Raw genomic sequence first — 15513 nt, 5'->3', positions numbered from 1 at the left:
TAATAAGCATTACATGGTCCATGGATACATGCATATGTCTTGTCCAGATAAATGATGCAGGGTTTCATTTCTGAGAAGATCCTAAGTTCTCTTCCCCAATTTCTCTAGTGATTTCTTGAATCCTGGCCAAAATAAAAGTTTGGATTGTGTATTCATATATAAAGAAATATCTATTTCTTTCAGCCTTGCAAATAGACATACTTGTCTATCTGTATATCAATGTCTAGCTATAGATATGTGTTGTGTATTGTGAATCCATGCACATGCACATATGTGTGTGTATACATTGTCAATATTCAAATTAGTGATTATCCTTAATATTGAAGAAATCCCAGAATGCTCTGCCATTGTTTTCTGGAAAGTCTCTGGACCACGTTGCCTGGACTACCTTTCCCTTTCTATGCATGACTTTCTACTCTCACCAGTGTAACCTCAAGGAATACAAATTCATTTATTACTAACCAAAGAAAAAACATAGTTAGGAAAGTTAAAAATGTATAATTTCTTCCAAAAATAAAAGGGAAGTGACCTTCAGTGATTTTCTGCTTTGCCTGATATGTCCTACTGTTTCCCCTCCATTAGAGTCGATAACTGGTATGTAACTAGACTCACATGTACTTTAACAGCCTTCTCTTCCAGTATGGATAAGGTATGAATAGAATCAACAATCTGAATATTAGTGCTTTTGAAAATAAAATATTCACCCAGGTATTCCATTGCTATCTACACAGAGTCAGTGGCCATTTGCAAAGCTGAATTGCTAGGGGCATTCTAGAGGAATGGGAACAGTTTCTTGTTGGTTTGTATTGCCTGGTATTTATAAAGCTAGAGATCAATAATCTTCCCCACTTTTCTTGCCACCACATACCACACACATGCACACATGCATGAACTCTCAAAAAAGTGAATGTTTCTAATATTGACATCTACTGTTGGGTAGTGTTGTTGGCTCAGAATGGCTACTGTTTCCCACCCTCCAGGTGGCTGTGTTTCCATGGTGGGTGAGTGATACCTATGTGTGCAGTTGGTAAAGCTCTTTGGCCTCCTTCTGGGTGAAAAGTGCTATACAAAGAATACAAGGCATTGTCATTATTATTTCACAACACTGCAGATCATTGCCCTAAAAGGAATGAGTAACATGGACATCTGCACACACAGACATATACACACATATATGTGCACACAATAACTCTTTTCTCCCTGTCCTCCATGTCCCCTCTTAGAACTACAATGTTGGGAGGATTCTCTGGAAGACAAAATTTACCAGGTTCTACCAGACTCTAGAAGCTGGTCAGTCCTCAACCAGGTGACAAATTGCCTTCAATTTGTATACTCTAGATTGTCCTCCACAAAGTCCAAACCCTTTTCCTGGCCTCTGTGTCACTCAGCCTGGTTTGTGCTTACTTAGTCTTAACCAGACATTTACACGATGGACTTTCCCTGCCTCCCCATCTTGCCCAGTTTTTGGCGCGAATGAGGAGAAAACAGGCCTTCCACTTAAGGAGCACAGCCAGGGAAGGAGAAAGATAAAAGGCTGAAGTTGATACACAATTCAAAAGCAAACAGGAGGGAAAACAGAACTTTTCTTATAAGGCCAAATAAAACATCAGTGAAGGAAACTGAAATGAGTTGGCCTGCAAAATGGGGCCAATGAAGCCACTTGGGCATCAAGCAGAAAATGAGCTGCGTGCAGGGAGCGGTGGAAGAGCAAGTGTGTTTTGGCAGCTTGTGAGTTCTCCATGGCAGAAAGAAGAACTTGTACATATGGGGGTGGGCAGGGGAGGGGTGGGGAAAAACACCCACCCCTAATAAACTAATCTCAGCTAATGTAGTGTTTATCAAGTTCCTGGGATAATGATACCATGTGTGTCATTATCATCATCAAAACCCAATCTATGTTTTAAAAAGTTACAGATGATTAACACAACATCAAGTTGATGCAAACAATTACTTAAAACCCACACACAGACACAGACACACATACGCACACACACACGCATACACACACAGAGAACCAGGAGGTCCCAATATTCTGTAGAATGAGGGAGGCTGCAGCTGTAGGCCGACAGCTTTCATATCCTCATTTGAATAATGTGTCCTGAATCTGTCACTTTATTCATTCTCCTTATGCTCAGTGTACTCTACATCAACAACAAATTAAGTTGTAAATAAGAGACAATCATCACTTTTGTTTTTAAGCAGCTACTGCATAGAGAATTTCAATGTACGCTCCTTTTCGACAGGGGGAAAAAGAGGTGCTAGAGTTTGCTTTCATAAGCACAAATATGGGGAAACCAACAGAAACAAAAACAGAAACAGTTTACTGTTGCTGAGGGGAGGGAAAAACATTCTCTAAAGCACATCCATCCATTACCAGCTGAAATTTCTTCAAAGAAGCTACTCAAACATATAAAGACAGAGGCTAAGTTTTTCAGACTACATTGGAAACCCCTGCAACTTATTAACACCAGTCTTTCAGTCTTAATACACAAGTGGCATCTTTGCTTAACACACCTTTAGACAAAAGGACAAGTGCATTAAATCAATTATAACACAGGTGTAGGAATAAACCAATTCCACATTTGTCTCCATTAACTTCCGGGAGTTCAAATTACTGCCACATGCATAGAAAATGAAACAATTAAGAATAAAAAAAGTCCCTACCTTTACATCGGAGAAGTAGGTCTTCAGCATATTGGAGCTGGGATAACGGGTATAAAAAAACATGAGCTTTGCTTTTTTCAAGTGATTGGGTGACAATCCTTCCTGCATGTAGGAAGCAATTGGTTAAGGAAAAGAACTTCTGTAAGCACAAGGATTCCCACCTCCCTCCCTCCAGTCCCCACCTCCATAGAGTCTGGAGGTCCACCAAGCTGCCGTGGGAGTGCTGGAAGGTATATGACACTGGCTATGGATCTATTGCTAACTTGCTGCCGTTTGCTCAGTGACTGTCGCCTGTCAGAGGTTGCCGCATGCAATGATGAGGGTGTACAATTGAGTTGCAGAATCTTGGCTACTTTAGGGGGAAGATGGCAAAGTATTTTCCTTGCTTTAGGTTGGTAAGCTATCTATACATTCACTTGTTGCTAAGGAGACAAATGCACCCAACATGTACTGCACAACTCTTGTCATAAGAGGTTTTTTTTTTCTTCCTTGCAATTACAGTTCTGTTTGTTCTTCTCTCCACACTCTGCAGTTTAGAGCAAATTATTCTACTAATGTACATGAAAATATAAAATGCATTATTTTGAACACTGTTATGCAAGTTTCACATTTTACCTTTCAGTGTTAATCTAATGGAGCATCTTGACTCACTTGCTTTTTATCTTATTATATCCTTTTAATTGTTTCCTTTTAAATAATAGCTAAAACTTGGGAAGAGTAGTTTTGGCGTGGAGAGGACAGGGAGGGGGCTGCTGCTTTTGTGAAAGCAACGGTCCAAAACCAAATACAATTTGCCTGTCTTGGATTTATAGTTAACTCCTTTGAGAGTGACGCAGTAGTTGGGGCTAACAAATCAATACATGTGGGTTAGCAGATCAATAAATGGCCACTTACCCAAAATAAGAAGGCCTATTTATCTGGAAACATCATTACCTTTTAGATCTGTAAACAGCAGCAACTAAAACAGTTCCCAAGAGAATGTGAGGCTAACCATAACAATCCAGGCTTCCTGATTCTCCCCCAGATTCTTGGCACTCCTCAGCAGACTCAGAGCTGGGATGGCTCTGGTCACATCTGTGCCGCAGCCTGGCCCTGCCATTTCCTCAGCAAATTAATGGCTTTATAATTTATCAGAAATGAAGATGCACGTGGAGAAAATCAATGTGGTCCCCCACAAGGTCAATTAAGGGTCCTTCCTAGAAGCTTCTCTAAGGATTTTCTCTTAAAAGAGTGTCTGGGAAAAATAAGAAAAAAAAAAAAAAAGAAAAAGTGTGCATGTGTGTGCAAACACACACACACACACACACAAAACTACCCAACAAAAATTTCACACCTGAGGCAAAAACGTCAAATAAACACAGATATTTAGGAAAGGTAAAGGTTTTCAAATGACCTTCATCAAGTCTAGCATGACTAATCTTAAGAATGGAGAGAAACTGGAAAGTTACTAGAGAAGCATAATCAAATTAATATGGATAAGCTCTTGACTACTTACAACAGGGTGTTTAACCAAATATTCTGCTGAGAATTTGTTCAATTAACATTCCCTTTAATATCCCATGCAATTTTAAAAAGATCACCTTGGTCTGTAAATAGAAAAGTTAAGTAGTGCAGGTTTTTTTCTTTCTTTCTTTTTTTGTTCAACTGAAAATAAACACTAAAGAAATAAATTTTGATTTTATATCTGTAAGCCAAAGCAGCTTAACTGAACTTGTGTTTTTGTTTGAGATTCTTAATGATTACAAAGACGATAATTTATGACTGACATACTTCTTGTGCCAAGGAGAGGGCTGAAAGGCCCTCCAGTAACCTCCATTAGACTGATACAGAAGACTAAAGGAGCCCAGCACACTTCAGGACCATCTGTCCAAATGGATAAGTGAAATAATAGTTGCAAGCTGTCTCCTACTGCCTTGTGATAAGAGTTTTAGGCAAGTCCAAACTTTGACAGACACTCTCAGATCTGGGTTCTAATCTTTTCTTTCAGATGGCTACATTAAGACAACACCATACATTTAATTAGAAGTCGCAAATCTTTTAAAATTTGGTTTCATACAAAATACAAACTGTTTTTCTGCGTTTCTTAGATGAGCACTGAGCTACCAAAACTTCCTGAAGCTCTTAATACATCTAAATTATGCTAAGATGTTTTCGTTCTTTTTATCCAAAAACAGTAAAATATCCATTTTATTTTGATCAGTATTTAGAGGCTTTTTATCTAATAAAAATTATTCCAATTTGGATTTCTCAAGTTCATTTTTGCTTTAAAATGTTTCCTGTTGGTAATACTTGGAACTGATCAGTTGAAATGGAACACAGAATTAATCTTTATCTCTTGCTTATTGTGTAATTAAGATAAAATTCCCATAAAATATATGTTTCTAATAAACTATTAAAAATAACTAATGAAACATTTAAAAGGCAACAGTTAGATAATCCTTTTTTTCTCCTCAAAATAAATCTGAACTGACCAATTGGTTAATTTCCCTTTTAAGTGCTTGTGCTGAAAAGCAACTGTTCTTCCAAGAAAGCACTAGCTGTTTCCAGGATACTTACACACGCACAATGACTCATGATGGAATAGATTCAGTAAACATACAGCTGTACTGAACACGAGCTAAGCTCCATTCAAGGCCAGGAAAGAAAATGAGCACAAATAAATATTAAGGAGGTAAAGGGGAGTGGGGTGAGGGGGGATGGAAGGCAAACAAGATCTGTCCCAGCAGCTCGTGTGGCTGTGCCTCAATTCTCTTAGCCATAGCTTTGTGAAGACAGATGACATTCAATTCTATGTGTAATGCAAAATAGACAATAACTGCTGAAACTTGAGACAGCTGCCAGGTGTAAAAAAAAAAAAAAAAAGAAAAGAAAAAAAAAAGAAAAGATGATAAATCCATAAATTAATGAAAGACATCTGCTCAGGAATATAAAAGATCAGAGAAGCAGGGTACTGCAGCTGAACCTAAAGCAGTGTTCAAACAACCTGAGAATCTAAGTGTTGTCTGTTTACCAAGTACAATATAACCTTACCTAAACAGCAGCCACGGGAGGAGCAGCAGAGGCAGCAAAAAGGCAAATGGGAGAATAATAGGCTGTGAAAGCAGAGGAAGAAAATTCTTTTTTTCCAACGAAACTCCGGATTGTAGCTAGAGATTGTACGTGCTGCAGTTCCAAGCAAATGGGTTGAGACTACTTACATTTTCCAAAACATTTGAAACCTAAAGAATTTTAGTTCTGCCTTATTCCCTAATTTGCTAAGTTTCTAAGCAGTTTTCCCCCTAGAAACTAAAATAGGGAGGAAAGATCTAAACTCTCTCACATAATGATAGTGATAGAGCAAATTGTTACTCCCACTAGGAAGTTCACCATAATCGGAGGGATGTGTAGTGTATGGAAATTTTTTTTTAAATTTACTTACTTTATAATTTTTTTTCAGGGAAGTTGGGCAGTTTAGGAGCCCATAGTCTTTTAGTCTTTAATCTATATGTTTCACTCTAGCTAATATAAGTATTATAGCCTCCACGAGACTTCCAAAAATGTGTAAGATCAACTTCTGTGGATTGTTTCAAATTTCAGAAATTCATTTCTAATCTATGTTTCCTGGTTGAATTTTAATTTCAAATTACTAAGCCATTTTCTTTTCTAAACTTCAAGTCTTTCTAACATTCTCCCTAAAAGTTGAGTAGAAAAAGCCGGCTGTTTCAGAGAATAGGCTCAATTTCTTCACCTGCACATCTTAACGGCTTATACTACTCCTCTTGTGCTTTAATTGGGTGCATGCAAATGTTTGGGGCCAAAACAAGGCTATTTTTCTTGAGATGCAAAGAGGATGAATGACAAGGAACATCATGAAGAAAAGCAATTGGCTGACTGTTTCTTTTGGAATTTGAATAAAACTTAATATTTGATTAAACAGATTCATTTGCAAAGATGCTGAACATATTTTTAAAATCCAAGACATGAGCCCTTGGAGCAGGTGCACTGAAATTCAGTTTAACTTGCACACACATTCACTATTTCCCTTCTACTAGATGGGATAATGAGGTAGTGTGTTCTGTCCTATAGAATGTATATGTTTAATGTGGTGAGCATAGAATGGGTTGATCTGATAAGCTGGTGTTCTTAATGGTTCTTATCTTGGCTACTTTGTTCAAAAAACAGATGGTACCTTTTGGAGTGGGAGAGAATTTTTCCTGAAGAATTAAATTATGTATAACAGTTTGGAAAGCCACGAACTAAAAATAAAACCCATAATAATAGCAATCACAGTGGTACCATTTCATTGCATTTCTGCTCATTTCTATTGATCTTTTCAAGGAATAACTGTACAACAGGTTCATATATGGCCCTGTATCCCTAAAATTGAAGTAAAACATCACTCACTGTGATTCCCAGAGATTTCTTCAAAGTAAAAGCTTGAGAATGTTGCCTTCGCACTATCAGTTAAATCAAGGGAAGAACACACCACCATACAGAGGTAGAGACAGGAGAAAAGTGGGCCCAATATCTATACAAACCAACAGATCCTCACTGGTTTCAGAATTGTGGGAACTATAGAAAAGGTTGTTGGCCTGTTTTACTCTTCCTAAGAAATAATATACCAATGAGATAAATGGTTAAAAGTGCAATGTATTAATAGTAGAGGGGGGAAAAAGAATAGGAACATAAAAGGCCAAAAGGTGGAAAATGTAATCACTAATTGCCACGAGAGGCTGACATTATTTAGCTATATGAAAGAAACAATTCTGGGTGTGAGCAGCTAACATTTCATATGAACACGGGTGTTTCCCAACAGAATCACCGCGCTCGACAGAAACTTATGTTGACAGGAGAAAGGAGAAGTCATTCTTCTGAAGAAGAAGCAACTATATTTTCTTTAAAGCCTTTGATACATATCAAAATAAAAGGAACTTCTTTCAATTCAAATCCTCAAAATTCCTCAGGGGATTTGGAGAGGTTGAGACAATGAACATAGCCAACACTTAAAGCATTCTAAAAGATTTTTTTCCTAGAAGACTAAACTTTAAAAAACATAAAGCACAGCCATAATTATAATGATCTGGTTATAATGAAAAGTCTAACTTAAAGAAAAACCATAAACTGGCATCTTGAACTAAAGAGCTTAGTGTGGACTTATAGGAGTTTTGAAACCTGGCATTAAATCTTTAAATATTCACCAAAATTGGCATGCATGTCACTTTACTCTGTGTGTGTGTGTGTGTGTGTCTGTGAGAGAGAGAGAGAAAGAGAGAGAGAACCCACTATCACTACTACTTGGTTCAAAATGAAGTTAAGAGATCTCTGGGGTGCAATGGAGTCTTAGCCCTAGACATTAGCCTTACATGAACCTCTGAAGATGCTCTTTTTGCAAAGGGCACAAAAAAATTCCAGCCATTGTGTCTTCATACTTTGCCTTTCTCATCACCAACAGCGATATTCCAATCATTTCGATCAATATTTACTGCCTGCTTATAATATGTAAGGCATGGTGCTTGGTGCAGCTTTGATTCATGGCTGGTGGATTGAATTTCAGATTTTCAAAAGGTCAAAGTGAAATCAACAACTAAGCTAAAACTCCATTTCTATTTACATGGAGAAATCTCCCACATCTTTCTCTTCCCTTTCTGTTACAATGTTCTTCTCTTCTTGCTCAGTATAAGAGAGACTCCATGTTTAACTGCCCAAGCAGGTCTCATGATTGGGGCCCTAGTAGTTCACCCTATCAGAAATCTGCACTACTATCCTGGGAGCTGGCTTGAAGTATGACCTCCACTAACCAGGAAAACATATTTCCACCCATAGCTGAGACTTTGCACTTACGTGGCAGCCTCTGGAGTGGGCTTAGATGTGAAAATGTCAATCTCTAGTCATCAAGACAATTGCTCAAAGTCCTAAATTTAGTCACAGCCAACTTAATTGCTAAATTTTATATCCATCTGGTTATTTATTATATAAGAAACATGCCTCCACCTGCCCCCAAATGCTACTATTCTACTACCCCCAAAAGACCAACGACCACAAGATTTTTAAAAATTTACAGAAAGAACCAATATACAGAGAGGAAAAAAAAATCTTCAGTCAAAAATAGCTGGAGTTCAGGATAGGCCTAATAAAAAATATATAACTGTTATCTCTACATAAAAGTCAGTTTCAGAATTTAAAAGAATCATAAAAAGAGCCATTTTTAAGTCGAATACAGCTGAGTTTTATATTTAATTGTGCTCTCTCGCTTTCCAAAATAATTTGCTTTGTGTATGTTGGGACAAAAGATTTCTGTGTATGGCTGAACAGAGGTTAATCATGCATAGAGGCAGCTGCACCAGACCCAAAGAACAGACCTTGGGTGAACGAGAGAGACAGACCAATGCTGTCTGAATAAATCAGTACCTGTATATTTCCTTTAAAAAAAAAAAGTCTCACTTAAAGATGAAAGAGAGACTCTAAGTCCCCACCCACATCCAGTTTTCTTCCTCCTCAAGCTCCCACTTACAAAGCGCTCTTCCTAAGATTTCATCAGGACATCCTTAAACGAACAGAAGCCTTGCAGATGGTTTACACTGAGAATTCTTCTTATGGGATCTTAGGGATCTGAAAACTGACTTTTCTCCCTATTGTGTTATAAAACTTACCACCTTTAAAAAATATCTGAAAGAATTCAATCAGTATTTACAAAGAGATTGTTTTCCCATCTCTGAATCTACTTTTTTTTTTTTTTAAGAGAGGGATAAGAAGATAATACAGGAAGAACAGCAGAAAAAAACACTGCTGAGAAAGCACATATTAAATAGGAGCTCCTCGAGGCAGTGAACAACTTGTGGAAGCTGCAAAGATTGTTGGTTTAGTTTTAAGCTTTTCTGCAATCAGGAATGCCACACGCATGCTGATAAAAGCCTATTCCTTTGAATAATACGAAAGGTTGCCTTCTTAAGAAGATACTAACCTACATTACTCTAGATATTCTGTAAACCTAACCTTTTGGGAAACGTTTTTTGGCTTGTTTTTCTCACGAGGGGAAAATAAAAGGATATTGCACTTCCCGAATAAGGTGAGATTTCAGACATATCTTGAAGATCGCCGCACTCGGACTTTATGAGCGACAAGGAGAGCCCTTCGGCGGTGCTGGGCGGGTGTGCTGGTGAACAAGGGTGGTGGCTCAGGTGGTGAGATGACATCTTGGTCCTCAGACTCGTGGTATCCCTAGTTAAGTCTAAGGATTCAGGAGAGGCTCTGTCTTTTCCAGAGAAGGAGCCGGAGGGAGCACCTAATGGGCTCTGAAATGGATAGGCCATCAAGGGAAGGGGGAAGGGGTGGCGGAAGGTGGACGTGGTGAAGCCTGTGGTGGCAGAGAGAGGCGACTGGTGCAGGGGCTGGTGGTGGCCGCCAGCGGCAGGGCCGGAGGCAGACTGGTCAGAGGAGTTTTTGCGGACAACCAGGGGCAGTGCTTCTGTCTGGTCAGTGGAACTGGCCATCTGCACATTGCCAAAGGTGTCCAGGGGGTTCGGAATGATGACGTCGCCAAAGCACTGCAGGCGCTGGTTGGCGGTGTGGAAATTGTGGTTTTCCCCATTGACTGCAAATCTGGCCTGGGGGATCTGGAGAGGTGGGAAGACCTGAGGAACCTGGCGGGAGGGCTTGGCCGAAAAGACTTTGACCACAGTGTCCACAACTTGAGACATGGCAGTGTTCAGTTCCTGTTTCAAGGTCTCAGCCAAATGTTTGCCTTCCGGTTGTAAGGAGTTTGGCCCATGGTCTCTTTCTTTGTTGTTGCCTTCTCGCTTCGGTTTGTTTTCAGCCATTTCCTGCTCTCTGATCAGGGCTCGAGCTCGATCAATAAACTGTCCTGGGTCTAGCTCACACATCTCATTATCTGACCTTCCGACAGAGTCCTGGGCCCTGGCATCCAGGATCTCCGAGCGCATGCTGTCTTCAGACAGGTTACCATCTTCATCATTTTCCGAATCAGTGCTGTCGTAGATTTGGTAGAACTTTTCCTGCAGCTGGCGCAGCTGTTTCTGCATGTCCTCCAGCTGCTGTTTCAGCTGTCGGCGCTCCTCTCGCTTCTGTTCTTTTCGGGCTGAAACCAGCTGCTGGAAACTCTGTTGCTGCTGCTGGGGAAGCTTTTGCTTGCGTTTGTTTTCTCTGTAACTTTCTCGGGGACTCACAGACTGCGGGGCCATCTCTCTTTCATTTTCATTGCCCCTTAATGCCACACTGGGGGAATGGCTCATACCCCGAATTATATTCTCAACCCGGGCGCGCTTTGCTCTCAGGTGCTCATCACATAAGCGATCCATATCAAACTGGCTCATAGTAGGCCTGCCAAAAGGGGAAAGACACTCTGGGGGGCTGTCTCTTGAAGAGTTGCTGCATATATCCTCCTGATGTACTTCGGAGCCTGTACTAGAGAGACCGCTGGCTTGGAAACTGGGCTCCGTGCCACCATTTTTGTTCATGTTATTTTTCAACAGCTGGGAAATTATGGTTGCTCCTGGAAAAGGCATCATGGCATCTTCATACGAGTTCGCCCTCTTCAGCAGCTTGCGGAGTACATTTGACTTTTCCCCATCTGCATGCTGCACCACTGAATACTCAACATCCTGCTCAGAACCTTGGGGATTCATGGCACTAAAAAACGTTGCTCTTGCCTTAGCAAAAAATGCAGATGCTGTCCCTACCGTCCTTTTCACTCCAATGTCAACTCTTCTCCTCTTGGTTTGCCGGCTTAAGAGGGCTGTGCTGTCATGGTCAGGCATCACTGGACGGTTATTGTGCCATCTTCAAAAGCTCGTCAGCTGGGCACAGCTCAAGAATCCCGGGACCCTGGCCAACAGAACAAAAGGACTGATGAATCATTTTCTTTAAATTTCTCCAAATTTCCTGACCTCAATCCTGAATCAAATGCAAAATGCATAGGCTCTGGGATTTATGGCACATTACAATTATTGCAATTTATTATGCACTCTGCTTGAAATGAAACATTTTTAAATATTTCTGCTCCACTGGTTTAAGATGGATTAAGATTAAAAAAAAATAAAGCAAAAACTGCTTAAGCACCAGTAATATGATTCTCTTTCACAAATGCCTAAAATGATACTGTTTATCTTCAGAAGAAACAGTAGATTATAAGAACACAGCCTCTGACAACCAATTGATTAAATTTTGGGCATTGAGATTCGTATTATAAGGAAGATGAAAGTGCTCTATACTTAAGAAATACGGTTACATTTTGAGGCTGTGTGAAATTCACATGAAAAATTGCATTTCTGAATTACAATTATTGTGATTTCAATGCTATTAAAGGAAAAGGACTCTAAAATAAATGCAAATATTTAATAGACAGCTTTTATTCTTGAATTCTAAAATATTTTTGTCATACATAAAATGAGAAGGAGAACACCCTTATCAGCAGCATCTTTCAAACATAAATGGTCAGTTTAGCATTGAAATAAATGCACAATAGTCATTTTACAAGTCTGCTTATTTAGCTTAGCTATGCATTTTTTACTTGTAAAATCATACATGAAGCTGATATCTGTTGATATATCTTAATGTAACTATAAGAATATTTATACATTTTCATAATGTCCTTTTAATGACAAATTATTACAAAGTTAGATTCACTGCAAAACAAGGATGTTACCACATTTTAGAAATCAATATGAGGAATAATAAATTATTGACCTAGATAAAGATAAATACATCTTCAGGACTAGTTTCCTTCTGTTTAAATCTGTCAAAATAATATGTCAAATGCCCAAAGAAACTCTTTAACATACAAGATTTGTGAATCTTATTTCCTGTGCCAAATTAAAGGAAAAAAAAAAACACTGAAAGAAGATTTATAAAGAAGACAGAAAATAATGTCCCTCAAATGTATAAGAAAGAGTATATTTCTTTGTATATGAACTTCCATTGTTTCTTGGAAACACAATATAAAAAGAGAACATCCTTTTTGCATTTCATAAAAGGCACTTGACATATTGTGTAACTTATTAACTAGTGATGCTAATCCCAAATTTTGTAGACATATAAGATGTCACATCTTTTTGTTTATAAATAACATTTTATGAAGAAAATGAAAATATTTTTTTCACATTGGGTTTATCTAATATTAAACTTCACGTTTGCTTAACAGAGCACATCTTCACAATAACAGGGTCCATTGCCAAAGGCAGCGTGCAGAGTGTCTGGAACGGCTCCCATCTCTTTCGGTTCACCTGTAAAAACATCTACGTGCTCCCTAGGACTGCATCTGTGGCTAGCTTTAAAGAATGACTATCCATGCAAATAGGCATAATTTCAGCATGAAATAACCTGTAAAATTCAAGAAAATGCTCAATGCTTAGATGGCAACAATATGTATATTTTTTTAAGCGACAGTGATTTCATCATGCAATCTTTGCTCCTGGTTTCTATAGAAAGACAAAACATTTTAAAAGAGCCTGCTTTAGGGCATCATGAAAGCAAAATGATACCTCTCTCTCTCTCTCTCTCTCTCTATATATATATATATATATATATATATATATATTTTTTTTTTTTTTTTTTTTTTTTGGTATGCTTGAGCATGAAATACTTTTTACATGCTTCAGGATAAAATTTCCTGAACTTAGAATGGAGATGGAGTTCTCAATAACTTCAACATTGGGTTCAAAATTGAATTCAGAATGACTGAGACCCTTTCAAACACTAATAATAAAATTGGTTTCAGGAATACAAAAATGCAGTGACAAATACTACACAAACACATTAGATCTGATAAATTAGGTTAGCTGTCAGATGACAGAAAGAACAAGGAGAGGCTGAGACAAGAAAAAGGATGAATCATTTCAAAGCTCTGTTAATCACAGAAACACTTACATGGGGGGCGGTTACAAGGAAGACTTTTTTTGTGTGTGTCTATCAGCTTCCCCAAAATAGAGCTTATTGCCTTTATTTTAAAATTTTACATCTTTTCTATTTGCATGCAAATCCTTTTCTCTTGACTATCACCTGCAAAGCACATGGATCTCCAGTCAACACGTTGAACAAACTTTTTGCAGTATTTTTTCTCTCCCTGTTCACCTTAACACCCAAACTAGACTTTCTGCCTGCCATCCTTGCTATGGGAAGAGCACCTCTGCCACAGAGGCTTGGAAAGGACATACTGGTGTCGCTGATGAGCACAAGGTCATCCCCAGGCATCCTTCCTCTTCCAACTGCCATTTACCTCTGCGTCAACTGCACTTCCTCTCATCTAGCCTAGGTATCAACAGCTGCATCCCTGCCCCATGCTGGAGCCAAGAGGAGGGCTGTGCTTTTCCTAAGGTGGAAAGAAATGCTTGCGGAGTCTGTTAAGAACAAGATATAACTCCCTTGATATTCACCAAACTAAACTAATTTGTAATTCTATTTCAGTCAACATTTTTAGATTAAACAATGATTTGTATCTGTCTTGGGCTAGAAGAAGTTAAATACTTTTAGGTCTTGTTGTAAAATGTCCAGCTGAAACATAACAAATAGGACAAAACAAGTGGGAAAAATAAGATAAATTATATAATCCAGGACAAGGCATTATATTAATAGGCACAAATAAATATATCTCTCCATATAGCTTAGACCTAAATTTAGAAATAAAAGTATAGTGGTAGCATACACTGGAGCCATAACCCATGGAGGCTATAGGCATGATTAAATAATAACAACCGGTTGATACAACACTTCATTACTGTCACATTTCATAAACAAGATATCTACATAAATATATTTACCACATAAGAAAATGTGCCATTGCATTACCATAATATAAATTAAATCTCTTAAAAACATTTTCCAAGAGCTTCCATGATATTCCAGTTCAGAATTTAAAGGAAGCCATGGAATGACTTTATCACTGATATTTTTTAAACTCCTTTATCTCTCAAGGTATGTATTAAGCCATCATGTTTCAACTGCAATTATTATTGATGCATATTATATTTGAATTTTAACATTAATTTTCAGTTTCACTAGGCAATATGAAGCTTTTGATCAGCACTGGTGGATGTCCAAATCAGCAAGGATGCAGAAAAATACTGATGAGAATTTGAGCCCAAATGTATTATTGATCGGATACACTTACTCTATTCCTGTAAACCCCTCTTTAATTAATGTGAAAGTCTATATAGAGTTTTTCATCATTAAATATTTTGTTGCATCATTTGGCATATAACCTACACAAATGCTTTAGTAATTCTTACACAATGCATATCTTAACATAGCAGATTCCTCCCAGAAAAAGATATTATAAGAATAAACATCCAGGTATAATCAAAACAGGTTTTAGCTCCTCCAAAATAGTCTTCTTTAATATCTGAATTATCTGACATTCTCTTTAACATGGAAAATTCTAAGGAAACTGATGACTTAAGGTTAGGAGGAAAGAATTTTCAGTAAAGAATTTCAAAGGAACACTGCAATGTGAAGTATAAAGTGATTAAGTGCTCTACTTTAATAAAGAAGTTATTTCGGGGAGGAGGATTCAACTTTTACTGCATCTATCTGGAGTCCAGATTCTGGACAAAGAAGTGTTTCATTATGGTAATTATCCAGATAGTTCAGACAAATCTTTTATGAGACAGGGAGAGTGTAAGGTTGGCATGGTTTCCTGCTTGGATTATTTAGATGATCTGTCTTTGTTGATAAAATTATTTGAAGAAATTGTGCAAGCCTACACTTGACTTCTTTTAGAAAATCATCTTTGGATGGACCTCTACTCTACTTGGGTCAACCTGGTTATGAAATTTCAAACAGAATATCATTAGCGAAGAATATTTCAAATCCATCTGGAAATTAGTGATTCAAAGGGAAAAATCAGATGATCTGATTTAA

General features: G+C 38.1%; 1 protein-coding gene across 6 annotated transcripts in view; it reads right to left on the bottom strand.

Moving 5' to 3' along the window:
- Window positions 1-15513, bottom strand: part of PROX1 (prospero homeobox 1) — a 50551-nt gene that overhangs the window by 30525 nt on the left and 4513 nt on the right. For all 6 annotated transcript variants that reach the window (XM_065541624.2, XM_065541641.2, XM_005540823.5 and 3 more), the window contains exons 2-3: window positions 9693-11484; window positions 2665-2772 (exon numbers count right to left, since the gene is read on the bottom strand). In XM_065541624.2, the coding sequence (XP_065397696.1) occupies window positions 2665-2772; window positions 9693-11417 (1833 nt within the window). In that variant the 5' untranslated portion in view covers window positions 11418-11484. The remainder of the gene's footprint in view (window positions 1-2664; window positions 2773-9692; window positions 11485-15513) is intronic.

Source organism: Macaca fascicularis, chromosome 1, assembly GCF_037993035.2.
Source record: "Macaca fascicularis isolate 582-1 chromosome 1, T2T-MFA8v1.1".
NCBI lineage: Eukaryota > Metazoa > Chordata > Mammalia > Primates > Cercopithecidae > Macaca > Macaca fascicularis.
Note: the sequence above shows the minus strand (reverse complement) of the source record. Positions and strands in the feature narration are given on the sequence as shown.